The sequence below is a fragment of the Microtus pennsylvanicus genome, chromosome 17 (genome assembly GCF_037038515.1).
Source record: "Microtus pennsylvanicus isolate mMicPen1 chromosome 17, mMicPen1.hap1, whole genome shotgun sequence".
In the NCBI taxonomy this organism is placed as follows: Eukaryota; Metazoa; Chordata; class Mammalia; order Rodentia; family Cricetidae; genus Microtus; species Microtus pennsylvanicus.
In genome coordinates, this window is record NC_134595.1 from 7,262,598 (window position 1) to 7,279,154 (window position 16,557).

The window sequence follows — 16,557 nt, forward strand, 5'->3', positions numbered from 1 at the left end:
TTTGTTTGTTTTATGTTCCAAAGTCCACTTCAAGTTGACCTCCACTAAAATTGGCGATTCATAAAGTTGGTATATTTTTGGATCAGAGATCAAGCTCCCCAAGAGAGTATGCTTAAGGAATAGTTAAGACATATTTATATCACAAACAGAAATAGCTTCAAAATCTTGGTGTTATTTATTAAATATCTTTTTTCACTGGGAAGGGGGTAAACTGACTCAAAATGACCCTGTCCCAGCACCAGATGACAGAGAGAAACCAAGAAACAATGCCGTGACTTTTGTGTAGAAACAGGAGGTATTCTTCACCAAGATGAGAAGCAGAGAGAAAATACCCCCAACTTTAAATTGATTAATTTATAAAAGGAAATTGATGCTTGCAATTGACTTAGTTATCCTTGCAGAAATATTCATGTCTCAACACTGTAGCATTTTCCTCCTAAAACCCCTCATATAGTGAGTGTCCCAAATGTTGGAAGTGAAGGAAGCTTTTTGTATGTGGATATTTACTGGAGTGTTTGGCTAGAGCGTTTTACAGTTCCTTCCTTATAGAATAAATTTGAAATATAATGCATTAGGGTGTCATAGAAATAATCAGGGAGCTGTGTTAAAGACCTTGATTATCTGGCTGCATTGAAAAAAATTGTGACTATTGACATGCTGCTTTCAATTACAAGGTTATTATCTTAGCATTTTTGAGTGGGCAGTAGCCAGCCAAGATTCATCAAGGAAGACAGAGCAACCCCATACTTTGCACAGAAACTAGTTTTTAAAATAGTGGTATGCAGATATTTGGCAACTTGGTTATTTGTCACCAATTGAAACATGTGCTGCTTTCTGTCTGTAGCTCTTTTGTACCTGTCTCTTATCTCTGATGTGACAGTCCAGTTGCTGTCACCAGACAAGCTCAGCACAGTTAAGTAAGGCAAGCCAGTGCCTGATAGGATAGATAAGTCAGTAGAAAATATGATGAGCTATGCAGAAAGTAATATAGTTAATCCTCTCAGCCCAAACATAGGCCCGTTCTAATGAGAAAAAAACAAATAAACAAACAAACAAACAAAAACACAACGATGGATTTGCTGGAGAGAGTTAACTTGGCTCATTTAACTCAAGATATAATTACAACTATCTTATTAAATATTTCAAATTGGAACTATCTGTGGCAAGGTCCTCAATCTCAGTTTAATCTAAATTACTATTCTTCTTTTAAGAAGTGGATGAAACAAACATGTAGCTTAAAAAAAAGAAGCAAATTCTGTTTTAGCTTTTCTGTGAACCAAAGGAATAGTCCTCAACTACTGAAGCATTCTTATTTTTTTTTCAGCTGTATCAAGATCATTTTAAAAACACATGGTCTTAGGGTGTGATGCCACACCCAGTGTGTCATTCCTGCACTAGGTAAACAGCAACGCGAGGATTGCAAGTTCAAGGTCACCCTGGGCTAAGTAGTGAGACAACAAACAGCACAAGTCTGTGCCCCTGCCGTAGTTGCAAATTATGAATGGAACCAGTCAACAGAACCTGCTTTCTCAGGCTGTTCATTATTAAGTGGCTAGAGGAAGCAAAGCTGTGGCTATGCCTGGGAATTTGATTGATTGCCTTGTGAATTGTCAGGTATTGCCTCAATCTGTCTTTCTCAGATTAGCTGGGCCAAAGACAGTGGAATCTCCAGGAAAGACTAAGGCAAAAAGAGTAGATAAGGCTATTTTCTCATTCCCATATGAAGAATGAAAAGTGACGTTGCCAATGGTGTATGACCGAACGAGAGAGGGAAGCAAGGTCTCTAAGTCTTGAGAGATTGGACAGGTTTTGTTCTGACTTCTCTTGTCTTCCTTCACTGCCTTATTTTCATTTAATTATTTAAGGAAGTGATAAATAGGTGAACAATAAAATAACTTAAGGTTCAAATAGTGTCAGTAACCATAGTATGAAGGTGGAAACTATTCACTGAAGTTCATCACATTATATGGAAAACACTTCTTTACTGATCATACGTACTTTTTGTTATTAAACCCTTTGATGTCCCAAAAGATGCCGATATCTGACTATATTCAACAGAGATTGAAAAGCTATAATTCAAAAATTTGTAGGGTAGCAAAATTTTTAGAGCTATATTTATAAATACTAATTATTGAAACCTCTGAGAAAATTAGTACTTTGAGTTCACAAAACTGAAATCAATGCTTCCCCATTTTGTTTGCTGTTCATTCAGCCAAACAAGGACATGAACAGCCTAGACCTCAGGATACAGTGAAAAGCTGAACAAACCGTTTACAAGTTAATGACCTGGTCTTCTATTCCTTAGAACTTTCTAAAAATTTGAATGAAGGGAAAATATCAATATGAAGAAATTACCAAGCTATTTCAATACATAGACTTGTAAAAAGTCTATTCAGCCCAAAGCCTTTGCATTACAAATTAAGTAGCCATACTACTGTTAAAAAAGACCAGTTCAATTTTTCCCTGGGAAATGAGTGACTCTGGAAAAAAAATCAACAAAAGTAAGCTTTTTAAATAATAGGATTTTGAGACTCTAGAACATTCTAAGTGATGTTGGCAAGGTGAGTCTTTTGAATTGAATCATTTATTTTGGAAGTCATAAAAAATGTCAAATCATTAATTAAAGTTAGAGTCAAACAGATCTATGAGCAGAACTTGGTTTTCCAGTCTTACAATAAGTGAATCAGAATCAGTGTTTGAGTTCTAATGATTTAGTGGTGATTCACTTGAGACTTTAATGATTAAGTTGAAATTTATGAAATAAAATTTAAAATACCTTTCATCCCCGTAAGTTAGTAAAATGGCTCATATAAATTCTATTTCATTCCCAGAATTATTTAAAATATTAATAGACATAAAAATTGTTATGGTTTTCCTTCTGAAGATAATTTATTATTGAGGTTTTAAATGTAACAGTCTTCACAGTTTGAGAATCAGTACTTCCACCACTCACATAAAACTTAGAATTCGGTATATTTAATGGTAGCTATTCATCCTTTGCTATCCCCACAGTTTTTACATTGAAAGTTTTGTTATGCCCTAGAGAGCAGCCTAACCATCATATCTTCTGAATTTAAATGTTGACAAGAGGTCCTTGCCTTGGGCTCCTGATGAGAGCTGCCAATGATATTTTTCTGCAAGGGACAAGCTGTCTTGTTCTTGTTAGACAGGCACTGGTGATTTAAACCTTGCCTAGCTAAAAATAGGATTCTATGCCCTTTTAAATTTTAGATTCTTTTCTGCAAATACCCATAGACTTGTTAATTCTCTCAAGAAGACTACACATTTAAACTAAAGTTAATAAGAGTTTGTGCAGAAGATAAACTGTACCTTAAAGATGTGGGTTTTTTTTAAGTTATGAAGAAGTATTTTAAAGAAAGTAAACAAAGGATAGCAATGAGCATAACAAAACTAAGTCCTTCCTTCTATATTTATTTTGTTTGTCCTCAAAACATGCTAAGTTCAAACGGCAGATGAAAGAAATTATAACAGTTATGACTCTTGCAGTATATTACTGCAAGTAATGTATTTCCAGGCCCTGATTTGCTGTGGTTTTCAGGATGAATGCTTGACTTCCTGAATAAAGAAATAAGACATTTTGCCTCAAGTCTTGAGGCTGAAACCAAAGCCTAGATGATGTTTAGATGACCTAATATAAGCCAGCTGATGGATGGACATTGGTTTTCTTACCTTGGCATATGGAAGGAATGTTTCCAAATGGCCTCTAATAGGTAGTGGTTGCTCAGGATCTATTAAAAGCAGGGGATCTTTAAAAGACATAGCCGCAGTCAAAGCAGACCTTGGGATTCTTTGTTGACCCTTCTAGGGAACAGGAATTCTTGTAGGAGTGGGAATCCTGACTTGGAACTATCATCCAGACCAAGCATGAACCTCACTTGTGCGGTATAGGCTAATAGAACAGTTAAGTGTAGGCGGTGGTTAATGACTGCCCACGTGGGACTGGGAATTGCACTGGCATATCCTTCAAGATCATGGGCTAAACTACACTGTTCTGCACTGAGGAAACCAGAGCCCCAGTGTTTCCTTCACAGATAATCCAAGTTTTCACTTTTCATTCTTCCTGTTTTGAGATTATATCTATAAAACTAGTATACCTAAAGCTCCAGAGCTTGACCTTCAGGGTTCCAGGAAAGTGGAGGCTCATACTCCATGACATAGCCCGTTCAGTTGCAGTGTAGTATCTTCTCCTACATGACCATGGGTGGAAGGAAGCTGAGGGCCTCTATAGTACTCCACATTCTGGTTCCCTCTGCCCAATACCTGGAAAGAAAAATGTTACCTCCAATTCCTTTTAGGTTAGGATTTTAAACAAGAAGATCGATTTTAGCAAAGTTCAGTCAAGATGTGGTTCCAAGGATAACATCAAACATTCTGCTGGGGGCGGAAATGTAAGTAGAAGTTACTCTGAGAAAGCTGTCTTGAAAGTGTGTGGAGCCCTGCAGAGCCAGCACCCTCTTTCCTTCTTCACGTTCCTCATGACAGACTACGTTCTCAACATGTGTCGTCTGGTGTGGTGGCTTGCTTTCCTGGTGATGGGCTTCCCATCCTTTGCTATCCAATCAATTAAGAAAGGAAGGCTGGCTAGATGCGTCATGGCTTTCTGAGGGAAGGGTGGGGGGAATGGCTACCCTCCTCACCTGCTAACTGTTTCTTGGCCTTTCCAATCACTAAGATGCTTCTATTGCTGTCTCTTTTCCTCTGAAAAAGTGAGTCAGGATCACACTGTTCTAACTTCATTTAAATTACTCTTGAGGCTAAGACTGGTACACTTGAAAGCACTCAGAGTATGTGATGTCACTCCTTCCTGATTCATTATTTATGAAAGGTAGGATATCTTTTGGAATAACACAAAACTGGCAAAGCATGCCTCATTTATAATTCAAAGTAAAAAGACTGCTGTTCTTACATACATTTTTATCCTGCTGGGATTTTTCCTGTCTCTTTTCATTTAGTGAAAATAATATCCTATGAAAAGAAATGAATACTGAATCCATACTTGTTACCTGTTGGTGGGGGCAGAGTGAAAGTAGTCAGATTAGCTCAAGATGAAGAAATTATGATTTCTCATAAAATAAGAATAATTTCAAAAGATGACTCATGCTGATTCTATTTTTCTGCATCTGAGCATGAGACTCTGATTGGTAATCTGTATAGAGCATCGGACCCTGAACCTATAGCAGCCTAAGATTCCTTCTCAGTCTTCAGCCTGGAAGAAGACGGTAGTCCTTTCTCTAAAGAGCAGTCCCCAATAATCAAAGCATACCATTTGCTGGTCTCCTTCGTGGATGCTGTTCTATGCCTCAGGATCAGTACCCACACTGACGTGGCTGTTCTCCTGACTATAAGTATAACAACATATGATACTTCACGGAAGAAGCTCTCTCTGATCCAGTTTATTCCCTTGAGAGTAGCAGAAGATGGACCATGCTGCCCTACATGACAAATGTCTTTGGTCCAAATACAGCAGTAAAGAAAATGTTCAGATAACATAAGATCTAATACTAAGCTTAAGTAGGAGCTTCCAACCTGCAAAACGATGGTCTTAGACTTCCTGTAAAAGACAAATCACCTATTTGATTGTGCATATTCCCTGTGTCTGAGGGATTCTTACATTCTTCTGAGGTTGACAGAGATTGGACCACTTCAAATATTGACAAATGAAACATTTTAATGAAATAGAAAAACAAGAAAAAGCGGTATCATTTTCTAGCCCGGTGCATAAGAAAAATTCTGTCTAGCCAGGCTAAGGGGACAGTTTAGGAAAGCCTACTCATCACTTTCTTCTGTCTCTGTGCTTGTCTTGTTACTGTGACCAGCATTAGTCAAATCTATATAAAAGTCACCTTGTGAATGATAACCCATCCTTCTCTTTGCTCCTTGCTGTGGAAGAGTTTAACGTGGTAAGCTTTTCTCAGGGGATGCTTGCCTTATTAATACAAATGGCCCCATGCTCTTACAAGCATTATCTATTTTCTACTAATAAGACTTCTCTTCTAGGGTTTTCACTTGCTTGGGTTCTTCTTTCCAGTTTGAAATAGAGGAGACAAGAAGTGTGTGTGTGTGTGTGTGTGTGTGTGTGTGTGTGTGTGTGTGTGTGTGTGTCTGTCTGTCTGTCTGTCTGTGTCTGTGTGTGGTCTGTGTGTATGCCTCTGTGTGTGTGTGTGTGTCTGTGTGTGTGTTTCTGTGTGTGTATCTGTGTTTGTTTGTCCCTGTCTGTTTGTGCATATGTCTGTGCGTGTGTCTGTCTGTGTGTCTATGTATGTGTATGTCTGTGTGCATGTCTGCGTGCGTGTGTCTGTGGGTGTCTGTCTACATGTGTGTGTGTGGTCTATGTCTCTGTGTGTGTGTTTCTGTGTGTGTTTGTGGATATGATGTGACCTGTTACATATATGAGTACATATCCAGATTTGTGGGTCCTTCTGTGTCTACGCTCTCTAAAGTTCATTTCCTGTGATTCGCACAGGTACAAATTGTTACGAAGAAGATAGACTTAAGCCATGTGACATCCAAATGTGGCTCTCTGAAGAACATTCGTCACAGGCCAGGTAAAAACTATTTGTAACAGTTGTAATATACTTAATTAGATTGAAGTAGACAAGCAGAATTCTTGATGTTTTTGTGAAAAACATGATTGAAAAAAATGTTTCAAACTCTTGATACTGCTTTTGTTAATAGATATTTAAGTACAAACTGTCACAGCATCTTCCTTTGGAATAAATGAACCTAATTACCTGGAGGTGACCATGTGTATAGAACACTGGCATTCTTTCAGGATATGGAGTCTGCAAAATACACTGAGTCTTATATGTAAGACAGTGACCGAAGACAGTATTTCCAAATATGTTTCTTAAAATTATGTTTTTTACATTATATAAAATGGGATGGGATCTCATAGCTGAAGAAAGTCATTTATTGATTCATTTCTTCAACTCTCTCTTGAGCACTGGGACTCCTCAGCAGAAGGCAATATGCCACCAGTGTGCCTGGCCCTAGACTCTCTTGTCGTTTCCGGGCATCTCATGGATAGGATTTTAAACTAGAACTTGAATCCCCACTTGCCAAGGTGGGAGGTCTTCATTTCAAAAGTATGAATATGGCATGAGTCATTTTTTCTCTGAGTATCACAAATGGTTTACTTGTGCTAAATTCCACCTCCAGACGTAGATAATAATGAATAACTATCAAATGTTTCGTGTTCTTGAGGATATTTTGACACTGTACAATTTATACCATACCATTGGATTACAGGATGGCAAAATAATTGACCTTATCCATCTGTTTGGCATTTTAACATATAAACCAAATGTAGATTAGTAGATTAATTATCATCTCAAATATTGTCCAAAGTAAGGTATGAAAATAATTGAACTGAGGTTCCAGATAGAAAATTATTAAGATCATTTTGATTGGATACAAAAACGGGCTGAACAAGTCTCAGAGTAGACAGCTACATTAGAAAAATCCAGAAATGAGTTTTCACTGGGCCTGTGTTCATGAAGAGTCAAGGAAATTGAGTCTTTGTGTATGGAATCTGCATTGCTGGATACAGAACTGCCCCAAGGGATCCATGCTCTCTCCTCATGAGCAGCAAGGGTACATGCCTTAGTTCAGATCTTCAAACCCCCTGTCCATAGCTGGTCTACCACTGACTGATTGACGGCTACTGCTCAGTTTATAGCATAATGTGGGTACCTTGCCACATTGCTAAATTTCTTGCAGAATACAAAGAAAAATGCTGGTTTCTTTGATTCTGAACAGATGTAGTTAGTCATTCACCTGGTTTGTATGCACAGGAACCACCGTAGAGATAAAGGCAATATTCTGTTTATGATTTAATGGGCATAAAAGACTATTGTCACAGACTCCCACTTATTTCTAAATCTGATTCTTCTATTATAACTAAATTGGATGACTAAATTCATAAAGGAAATGTCAGCATGGTGATCCTTGACAATAGCAATCTTTTCACAAGTTGCTGTACAACTTTCTACAGTGTCTACCATGAAAACAAACAGTTCATAAAAATACAGTTTGTAGAAATAGTTGCAGTTCACTTTAAAGCCTGATGAAGATTATAATTTTTCATAATTACTTCTCATGGTGGATGCCGAAGTATTTTAAAACCAGAGGCATATATCTCTAAATTCAAATGGGCTTGTCTAAACATTACATAAGACTGTCTATTGAGAAACCAACAGAATTAGCCTTTATTGGATGTAGTTTCTGTCAATATGTTATTTTCTTTTTAATAAAAAAAATCAATAACATTTTAACAAAAGTATGTTAACACAACATACAGTAAAAGAAAGGAATCTTGGGAAAGCAATTTTTGCCAGAAGCTACCAAAAAATGCAAAATAAGATTCCCAAGCAATTAATATCCTTAGTTAAAAGACCCAACATTCTCCAGCTAACCAAGGTGATTAAATTTGTATAAATCATTATGAATGATGCTAATCTCCTCACAACCAACAAGAGAGACCCACAGGCTAGGCAAAAAATCATGAATATTTTGAGGTAGCGCCCATACATGTGAATTACATACTAGTTTATATACTCTAAATTCCAAGAGAAAGAAATGAGTGCTTTTGAAATTGTATTTTTTTATTATTTTTTTAATTTTACTGCTGTTTATTGAGCTCTACATTTTCCTCTAAAAATATATTTTAATACCTTACAAGAGGCCCCTGGCCAAGCAAGTTGAGTATTAATATAACTGTCTAGAATTAGAACAAGAAAGATATCACAGACTCAAGAGAATGTGGTTAAACCTTAGTGAGCCTCCTTTCTTTATATGGTAGGAAGGATACTATGATCAGGAAGGTTTTCTCAAGGCAAGCCTCCTCCATTGCCCTTGGGATGTGCTGACCCTTGCAATTTTCTCAAATGTGGAAAACTTAAATTGCATAATCTGTAGTAGTGAAAAACTGACTCCTAAAAAGTTGCAGAGATACAGAAGCATCAAGAATTCCAAATTGAAGGCTGGATAGATGGCTCAGAGGTTAAGAGCACTGACTGCTCTTCCAGAGGTCCTGAGTTCAATTCCCAGCAACCACATGGTGGCTCACAACCATCTATAATGAGGTCTGGTGCCCTCTCCTGGCCTGCAGGCATACGTGAAGGCAGAATACTATATGCATAATGAATAAATCTTAAAAGAAATAAGAATTCCAAATTGAGGTAGGTATGGGAGTGCACACTTTGAATTCCAGCACTAATAAGGCAGAGTCAGGTGGATCTCTGAGTTTGAGGTCTACAAAGAGAGTTTCAGGACAGCCAGTGCTGTTACATAGAGAAACCCTGGCTCAAAAAAAAAAAAAAAAAAAAAGAAAAAAAGAAGTCAACATATTTTTATAGTTCTTGCAACCACTTTTTTCTAAATTAAAATCCCCATGGAAATGTCAGATTAAAGGATCAAGATGAGCTTCTTCCTGACAAATACTAGTAGTTGAAACCAAACATCCCATAAAAATCTCTTAGGTGAAGATCTATAAAAAAAGATTATAGTCTACCTTTCTAAGTCAAAAATATTAGCAAACACTTAGTCATGGTTAAAAGCAGTAGGAGCAACACTGAATGGCTACTAAGTGTAGAAGAAGCCCTACTTTGAAAGTCTAAGAGAGGCCCACAGGGATGGAAAAAACAGCTCTAAGGGGTGTTTGTGGAACCATAGCCATCAACAGATTATCACACTTTAGAGTTTTAGCACTCTGAAGTAGCATGATCAAAAAGCCTGTCAGTGTTATCGGAACAGTGACAATGTCAGCATCTGTACAAGAAACACTTCAGTCATAGCCTAGCACTCTGTATGCTAAGTAGAGGAGGGGCCTTAAAACTAGCTATAAAAAATGCAATTCTTAACTCACTTCATTGGAAAAGTTATTGATGTTGGGAACATTTAAGTGAGAGTAGGCTTCTCCCTCATTTATGGAGGATTGGTTCCAACACTCCTTGTGGATACCAAGACCCTCAGGTCTCTTATGTAAAATTGCATAGATTTCCCCTTCTGTATGTTTTAAGTCACCTCATTATTATGTGTAGCATCTAACAATCTAAATGTTGTATAAATCTTGATTACATAATACTCAGAAAATAATGGTAATGAAAATGTTCTGCAGATGTTTAATACAGATGCAGGTTTTTCTAAGTATTTTCAAATCCAAGGATGTAGAGCCTGCAGATACAGAAAGCTAACTGGATATTGTCTATATACCCACTGTCCCAATCTGCTTTCTGTTGCTGTCGAATACCATAACTAAAAGCAACTTAGGGGAGGAACAGGTTCATCACACCTTGCACTTGTAGGTCACAGTCCATCGCGGAGGAAAACCAGGGCAGGACCTCAAGCAGAAACTAAAGCCAAAGTCATGAAGTAATTCTGCTTGCTGGGTTGCTCTCTGGCTTCCTTATTGGCTCATGTTCATGCAGCTTTCTCACAGCCCAGGCCCACCTACCTGCTCAAAGATGGTGTCACCTACAGTTGGCTACTCTGATCTGGAAACATCGTCATCTAAGATTCCCTCGGGTAACTCTAGATGTGCCAAGCTCACAACTGTCTAGTACATGCACCATCACAGCCTAAAACTCTTTTAGAGAAGTGGCTTTTTATCATGAAGATCAATAAAGGATAGTTTCATTTCCATTTAATTTATTCTAGTAAAAATAGAAGTATTGCATGTCTGAAGGCTTAGAAAGGATGCAGTAGGATATTTTCGTTGTTGTGTATTTTAGAGGTATTAGGACAATTAAGGAGAACCTCTCTGGTTCCCAAGGACACATGGATAGGGAAGTACTGCACATTGTGTGGAGCAATCTGTACCGTGGTGTAAGAGGATGTCGAACTACTGCCCCGTGAGGCGAAGTAATGTGGACTGAAAATTCAGATTCCTCCCTGGCATTCCATATGGTTCATCCTTGTATGAGGATAGTTTTCATAAATAGAAGATTTCATTTCAGCAAGGAATTTAAAAGTCTTTCTCCTCTTGAAGGTGGTGGACGTGTGAAAATTGAGAGTGTAAAACTGGATTTCAAGGAAAAGGCCCAAGCTAAAGTGGGCTCCCTTGACAATGCTCACCATGTACCCGGAGGAGGCAACGTGAAGGTGAGAGATAGGCCGTGAGCCATTGTGTTTGTGCAAACACATTTCTTAGGAAATATTCCTTTTTCTATTTTTTCTTTTATTGCAATTAGAATATAATAAATATAATTTTGTAATTATATCATTTCCTCTTTCTCTTACCTTCGTTCTCTTTCAAATTCAAGGCCAGTGGTTTTAAATTGATTATTGTTACATACATATATGTATGTTTACCTACATACATGTTCGTAAATTGAAGAACTTACAACTACCACTTTAGTAACCCATCATGATTCCTAACTACAATCTGAAATAGCTTGATCAAAATGGGTCTCTGCTTTAAGAATGTGTCAGACTGGAAGGGGGGACACTGAACTGAATAGACATCCAATTCTTAGCAGCTGCGGGATGGTAGGAACGAGCTGGGGACTGGTGAAGAGGCCTTGGCTAATAAAGAACTAATGCTTCTCTTAAACAGATTGACAGTCAAAAGTTGAACTTCAGAGAGCACGCAAAGGCCCGTGTAGACCATGGGGCTGAGATCATCACACAGTCCCCAAGCAGGTCGAGCGTGGCATCGCCTCGGCGACTCAGCAACGTCTCCTCTTCGGGAAGTATCAACCTGCTGGAGTCCCCTCAGCTTGCCACTTTGGCTGAGGATGTCACTGCCGCGCTTGCGAAGCAGGGCTTGTGAATATGTCTCCTTTAGCACGGGAGTATATTTAGGCATGAGCTCTTGGCAGGAGTGGGCTCTAAGCAGGTGTCATATTCATTCTTTACAAACCATAGATAAATAATCTCGCCCCCAAACTGTAGTAATTGTTACAATTTTATATAAAAAATGAATAGTATATGCAGAACAATGACCTGATTTCCATCCGCAACAGGAACACATGGCTTTACATGGATACAATCGGACAATTATTTTCGCTCTGCTCTGTTTTGCATGGAGTACTATTATTTTTTAAATTGCATTTTTACCTTTCATGTGCCTGAAGGCTCTCCAATTCATTCTGAAAGGCCTTGTTAAAATTCCAAGCTGCTCATTTCACTCTTCTGTTTATGGTTGAAAAGATTAAAAACTGCCCATTGTCACCTATTACAGGTTAAATGAAATCAAGGAGTCTGAAGAAGTCTGGTTGCAGGAAGGAAAGAGCATGTGAGAAACACATATTTAAGGTGTTATTTTGTATAAATGGGAAGAAAGATGCAACTAAGTTATTAACATTTGGGACCTGGATGATTATATCAGAGTATGCCATCCTAATAAATTATTTAACTGAAATCTAGCTGTAAAGCGTCTGAGCTGTCGTTGAAGAAGTGGGATCAAAGTGCATTTCTTAGGATTGATGCACTTTCATCAGGATGGGCTTGTGTCTGGTTAGAATGTCAGTTGATTGGCTAGATTTGTGTTCACACAGTCTCACACCCCCATTCCATCTGTTTGATACAGTATTATAGATATAAATATATATATATATATTTCTCTGTGGCCATTTGTGATACTTCCTCATATACTTGAATATGATACTTCTTTATTCACAGTATCTGTGTCTCCTACACCCTTTGGTGTTGCAATTTTAGGTATGTGAAAGTAGATGTTAGCAGGGTTCTCTCCCTACTTAAAAATCCATTTTGAAAAGACAACCCGTTCTAGCATGAAGTTGCTTTCTGTAACAACTCAGCTGTAGCCCTGTTTCAGTGCCAGAATCAAGTCTGTCCTGTGATGCTAGGAAACTTCATTTCTCTTTGCTTTCACCAACATGGAGTGTGTGCAGTGGGTCCAGTCATACATAGAAGGGCTTACAGAGTGTTGGCTCAACGATTATGGGTTTAGCACATGTTTAATCACTGAATACTTTGGGTTTAATTCCTATAATCATTCGTTGAACTGATTCTTTATTATTTGTTTTCTCCCCTTTTTCTTTTTTCCATTTGCTAAAGTTGAACCTATGAGTAACAATTTTGAATATATTTCCCCGTTTTCCAACTAGTACTTGTTCATTAAATTTTCTGATAGAAGGCATTTGACTTCTTTACCCCAAGATCCCTTAATCAAACAGGAAAACAACAACATATTGAGAACCTACCTATGTAAAACCTTTGAGACACAGATATCTAAACCCATCTTTCCAGAAATCAACACTGCAGTCTGTACAAGAACATGGTATGACTATATTTATCAGTAAACATTATTTTTCCATTTTGTATAAGTCTAGACATCACAATTTAACTCAATTAGAAATCGTATTTAATGAGTAAGCAGTAGTCAATGGCCCAAATTAGGATAAACCATTATCAAACTGGGTGGACTTTTTTAGATTTTATTTATTCTTTTTCTTGCTCAGGATTGGCCGACTGAATCTGAAAAATTAGCTAAGAAAGGTTGGCTAGGATTTTTATGTCTGTGAAGCAAATCAAGTCCTGCATATAAAGAAGATGCTAAACAAGAACAGGACAGAGAGGCGTAGCGGTAACTGAGAGAGAAGGCAAGATGATGCCAAAGCAGGAGACACTGGTGGCATTTTGGTGACCCATTGAGTATTACAGCCAGTGGGACAGTCACATGGAAAACTCAACTTCCAACCAAAACAGTCTTCTCAGCTAGGAGACACACACACACGCACACACACAAAGGATGTCTTTATTTGTAAATCACTTATTTTTGACCTAACATTAATGTTTGTCCTCACTCTGGAAATGGAAGATGGGATAATGGTGTGTGAAGAACGACATTCTTACATGTTTGGAGAGTGCTAGTCAAGGATTAAAGATACCTAGAAAAAAAGAAGTTAACAGGTGGTTAGGGTAGTTTTAAACTGTGAGGAAAATAATTTCAACCGCATTTATTATAAAAATTAAGGTGAAGAGAACATACTCTAAGTGTTAAAATTCAGTTTCTAAGAATGCGTGTCCAATCACTGATGTGAACAGATTTGGCACCAAAGTAATCATTTATTTCTAATGTTAATACAACTATAATGAATACAAGTCTTTGTTTTATATGAAATTGTGATCTTATATAAAGTTAACACAAGGGGACTGAACTTTTGAATCTAGACAGAGACAGGGAAATGCACAGGCTAAAAACATTTTCTTATGGGACTATGGGATGGATCCCACCTTACCTTCTCTTAAGATAATGACTCAAATTAAGCTTTTGGACACCACTTTTGTGGGGACACACATACGCTGATCTAGACAGGAAAGCTTCACAGCTCCCTTTCTAGATCTACTCATGCCAGTTTCTCTCTGGTGTTAGCCTTTGAGAACCTGTTTAAGAATACGTAAGCATCCAGAGTTCTGAAGAGTTCCAAGGCCAACTTTTGCAATGAACTCGTACGCTCTGGGTCTCCTGCACCTGAAAATTGGATACCTTGCAACAATGCAGGAAGGATCCGAGTTTATGATGAGTTTCTAAGGCCATGTTCACTTAGGAACGGACTCTTTCTGGAGCTGCCTGCTGAGTTCCAGCAGGATGATGGGCTGAAATCCCACCCATAGGAAAGACACCTGTGTAATTCTAGCTCAGTTGGGCTGAAGGTAGCTGAAAGAAGAGGTCCAGCAATCTGAAAAATAGACTGTAGTTGTCCTTTTCCACACACACACACACACACACACACACGCACACACACACTCACACACACGCACATGTGGGGTAGAAGAGAGGTCTGCAGACATAGGGAGCACCTCATCAGTAGTAGTTAAGAAATAATCTATACCTGTTCATTCTGACCTAGCTGCACTTACAGTTTTTCTTTATTTTTCATGCCACAGGAAGGAAAAGAAATGACTTGTGTTAGAAGTAGAAAAGAAAAGGTAGATTAGTCAGATGGCGATGCAATTCCAGGCGTTTCTTCAAAGACTGATGTGCTAACATCAACACTGATGTTTGTGTTTTTACACCTAGGATTTTCAGCCTGACCATGTGGGTTGAGGCCAAGTCCCTTTGTAGGAAAAAGATTTTTTCAAACTCCAAAAGAATGCCATCATGAAAGTCCACTTCAACTTTAGCAAAAAGGGGAAAAAAAAATCAAAAAAGTGTACTCTGTATGCTGGGATTCCAAGGTTCCAACATGTCACTACAAATCTGTGGGGGTTCTTTCTTCTGATAATTCTAGAGCCTGTTACCATAGAAAGGCATTTCTTCAATGGCTGGTTGTAGTTAGTTCATGTTTTTCAAACAATTTGCAAATGTATTTGTTGCTGTATAGTGATTGTTTTGCAAAATAAAATTGCTTGTCACCTAAGTACAAATTTCAGATTTTTTTTTAAAATTGTTTCTTCGTCTCTGGAGGGGAAAGCTTGTGTGTGTGTGTGTGTGTGTGTGTGTGTGTGTGTGTGTGTGTGTGTGTTGTGATATGTATATGTATATAGCATTTGAGTCAAAGAAAAACTGAGATTAAAAGAAAGTGTCACAATAATCTCTCAGATTCCTAGTATGTGTTCAGTCCGTATAAAAGGCAATTCTATATTGCCTGATCTAGTTGAGAAACAAATGGTTTTCTGGTTTTTCGTGCTGGGCATCACTTCAGGGCCGTGTGCATATCCAGGAAATATGCTAGCGCTGTGCTAGATCTCCAGTGGAAATGCGGGTTTCTAGTCTAAGAAAATAGCGTGAGTGAGGCCCAGGTCTTGTGAAAAGTCCTAGAAAATTACCATCTGAAAAAGTAAGTTGACGAAGAAAAACCTGATTTCCCATCCCAAACCCAACTACATTGGCTCCCTTTCAGTGGCACTCCAGGGCTCATTGTAATTCTAAAATGCACACACACCCCCCGCCCCCTACCCCTACCCCACTCCACCACCACCACACACACACACACACACACATACACACACACACACACACCCGCCATGGAGGTTTAAGACAAGACTTCCTGTCAGGTATTTGATCTCATTGCGCCACCTGTCTCTTTACCTCTCCTCAGCACTGTGCCTCCCTCTTGCTCCGGGTCTCCTTGACAAAAGCTGCACAGCTCAGATTCTTCCCCAGTTCCCCTCTTTCCCTGAAAGTCCCTCCTAGTCTCTGCTGCCTAGCTATTGTCCACTCAGCTACTTATTAAACCAATTAGAAGGTGCCCCGGCAGATGAGACAAAACAGAGACACAGTTTCACAGTGTACTAAAAGATTATCCCCCAACACCTGTGTTATGTAAATGAGCCAAAAAAAAAAAACGCTCTGCCAAGGTAATTTATGCGCCAGTCTGGTGCAGAGTGGGCCGCTCAGCTGTCACCTGGAGACATTCTCCCTTAGAAGTACATCAGTAATTAAATCCTTTCATTGTGCTTCTCACTGTCTACACTTCTTTGTTCTACCACATAAGACCCTGGAACTCACAATGGGTGTCCACTGAACCCCAATATCAGCCAACATCACTACCAGGATGCTGTCTATTGCCAGTACTAGAAATTTAAAATGGCTTAACATAGGTTCAGTTTTTTGGTTCAGTTAATCCC

At 38.5% G+C, this 16,557-nt stretch overlaps 1 protein-coding gene across 38 annotated transcripts in view; it reads left to right on the forward strand.

Annotated features, from left to right (window-relative positions):
• Window positions 1-15,347, forward strand: part of Map2 (microtubule associated protein 2) — a 264,833-nt gene extending 249,486 nt beyond the window's left edge. For 26 of the 38 annotated variants that reach the window (XM_075951208.1, XM_075951201.1, XM_075951213.1 and 23 more), the window contains 4 exons: window positions 4,317-4,409; window positions 6,485-6,566; window positions 11,009-11,121; window positions 11,576-15,117. In XM_075951208.1, coding sequence (XP_075807323.1) covers window positions 4,317-4,409; window positions 6,485-6,566; window positions 11,009-11,121; window positions 11,576-11,791 — 504 coding nt within the window. In that variant the 3' untranslated portion in view covers window positions 11,792-15,117. Of the gene's footprint in view, window positions 1-4,316; window positions 4,410-6,484; window positions 6,567-11,008; window positions 11,122-11,575 lie in introns of all 38 variants that reach the window. The other 12 variants (XM_075951221.1, XM_075951224.1, XM_075951222.1 and 9 more) reach the window with 2 other exon arrangements.
• The last annotated feature ends 1,210 nt before the right edge of the window (window positions 15,348-16,557 follow it).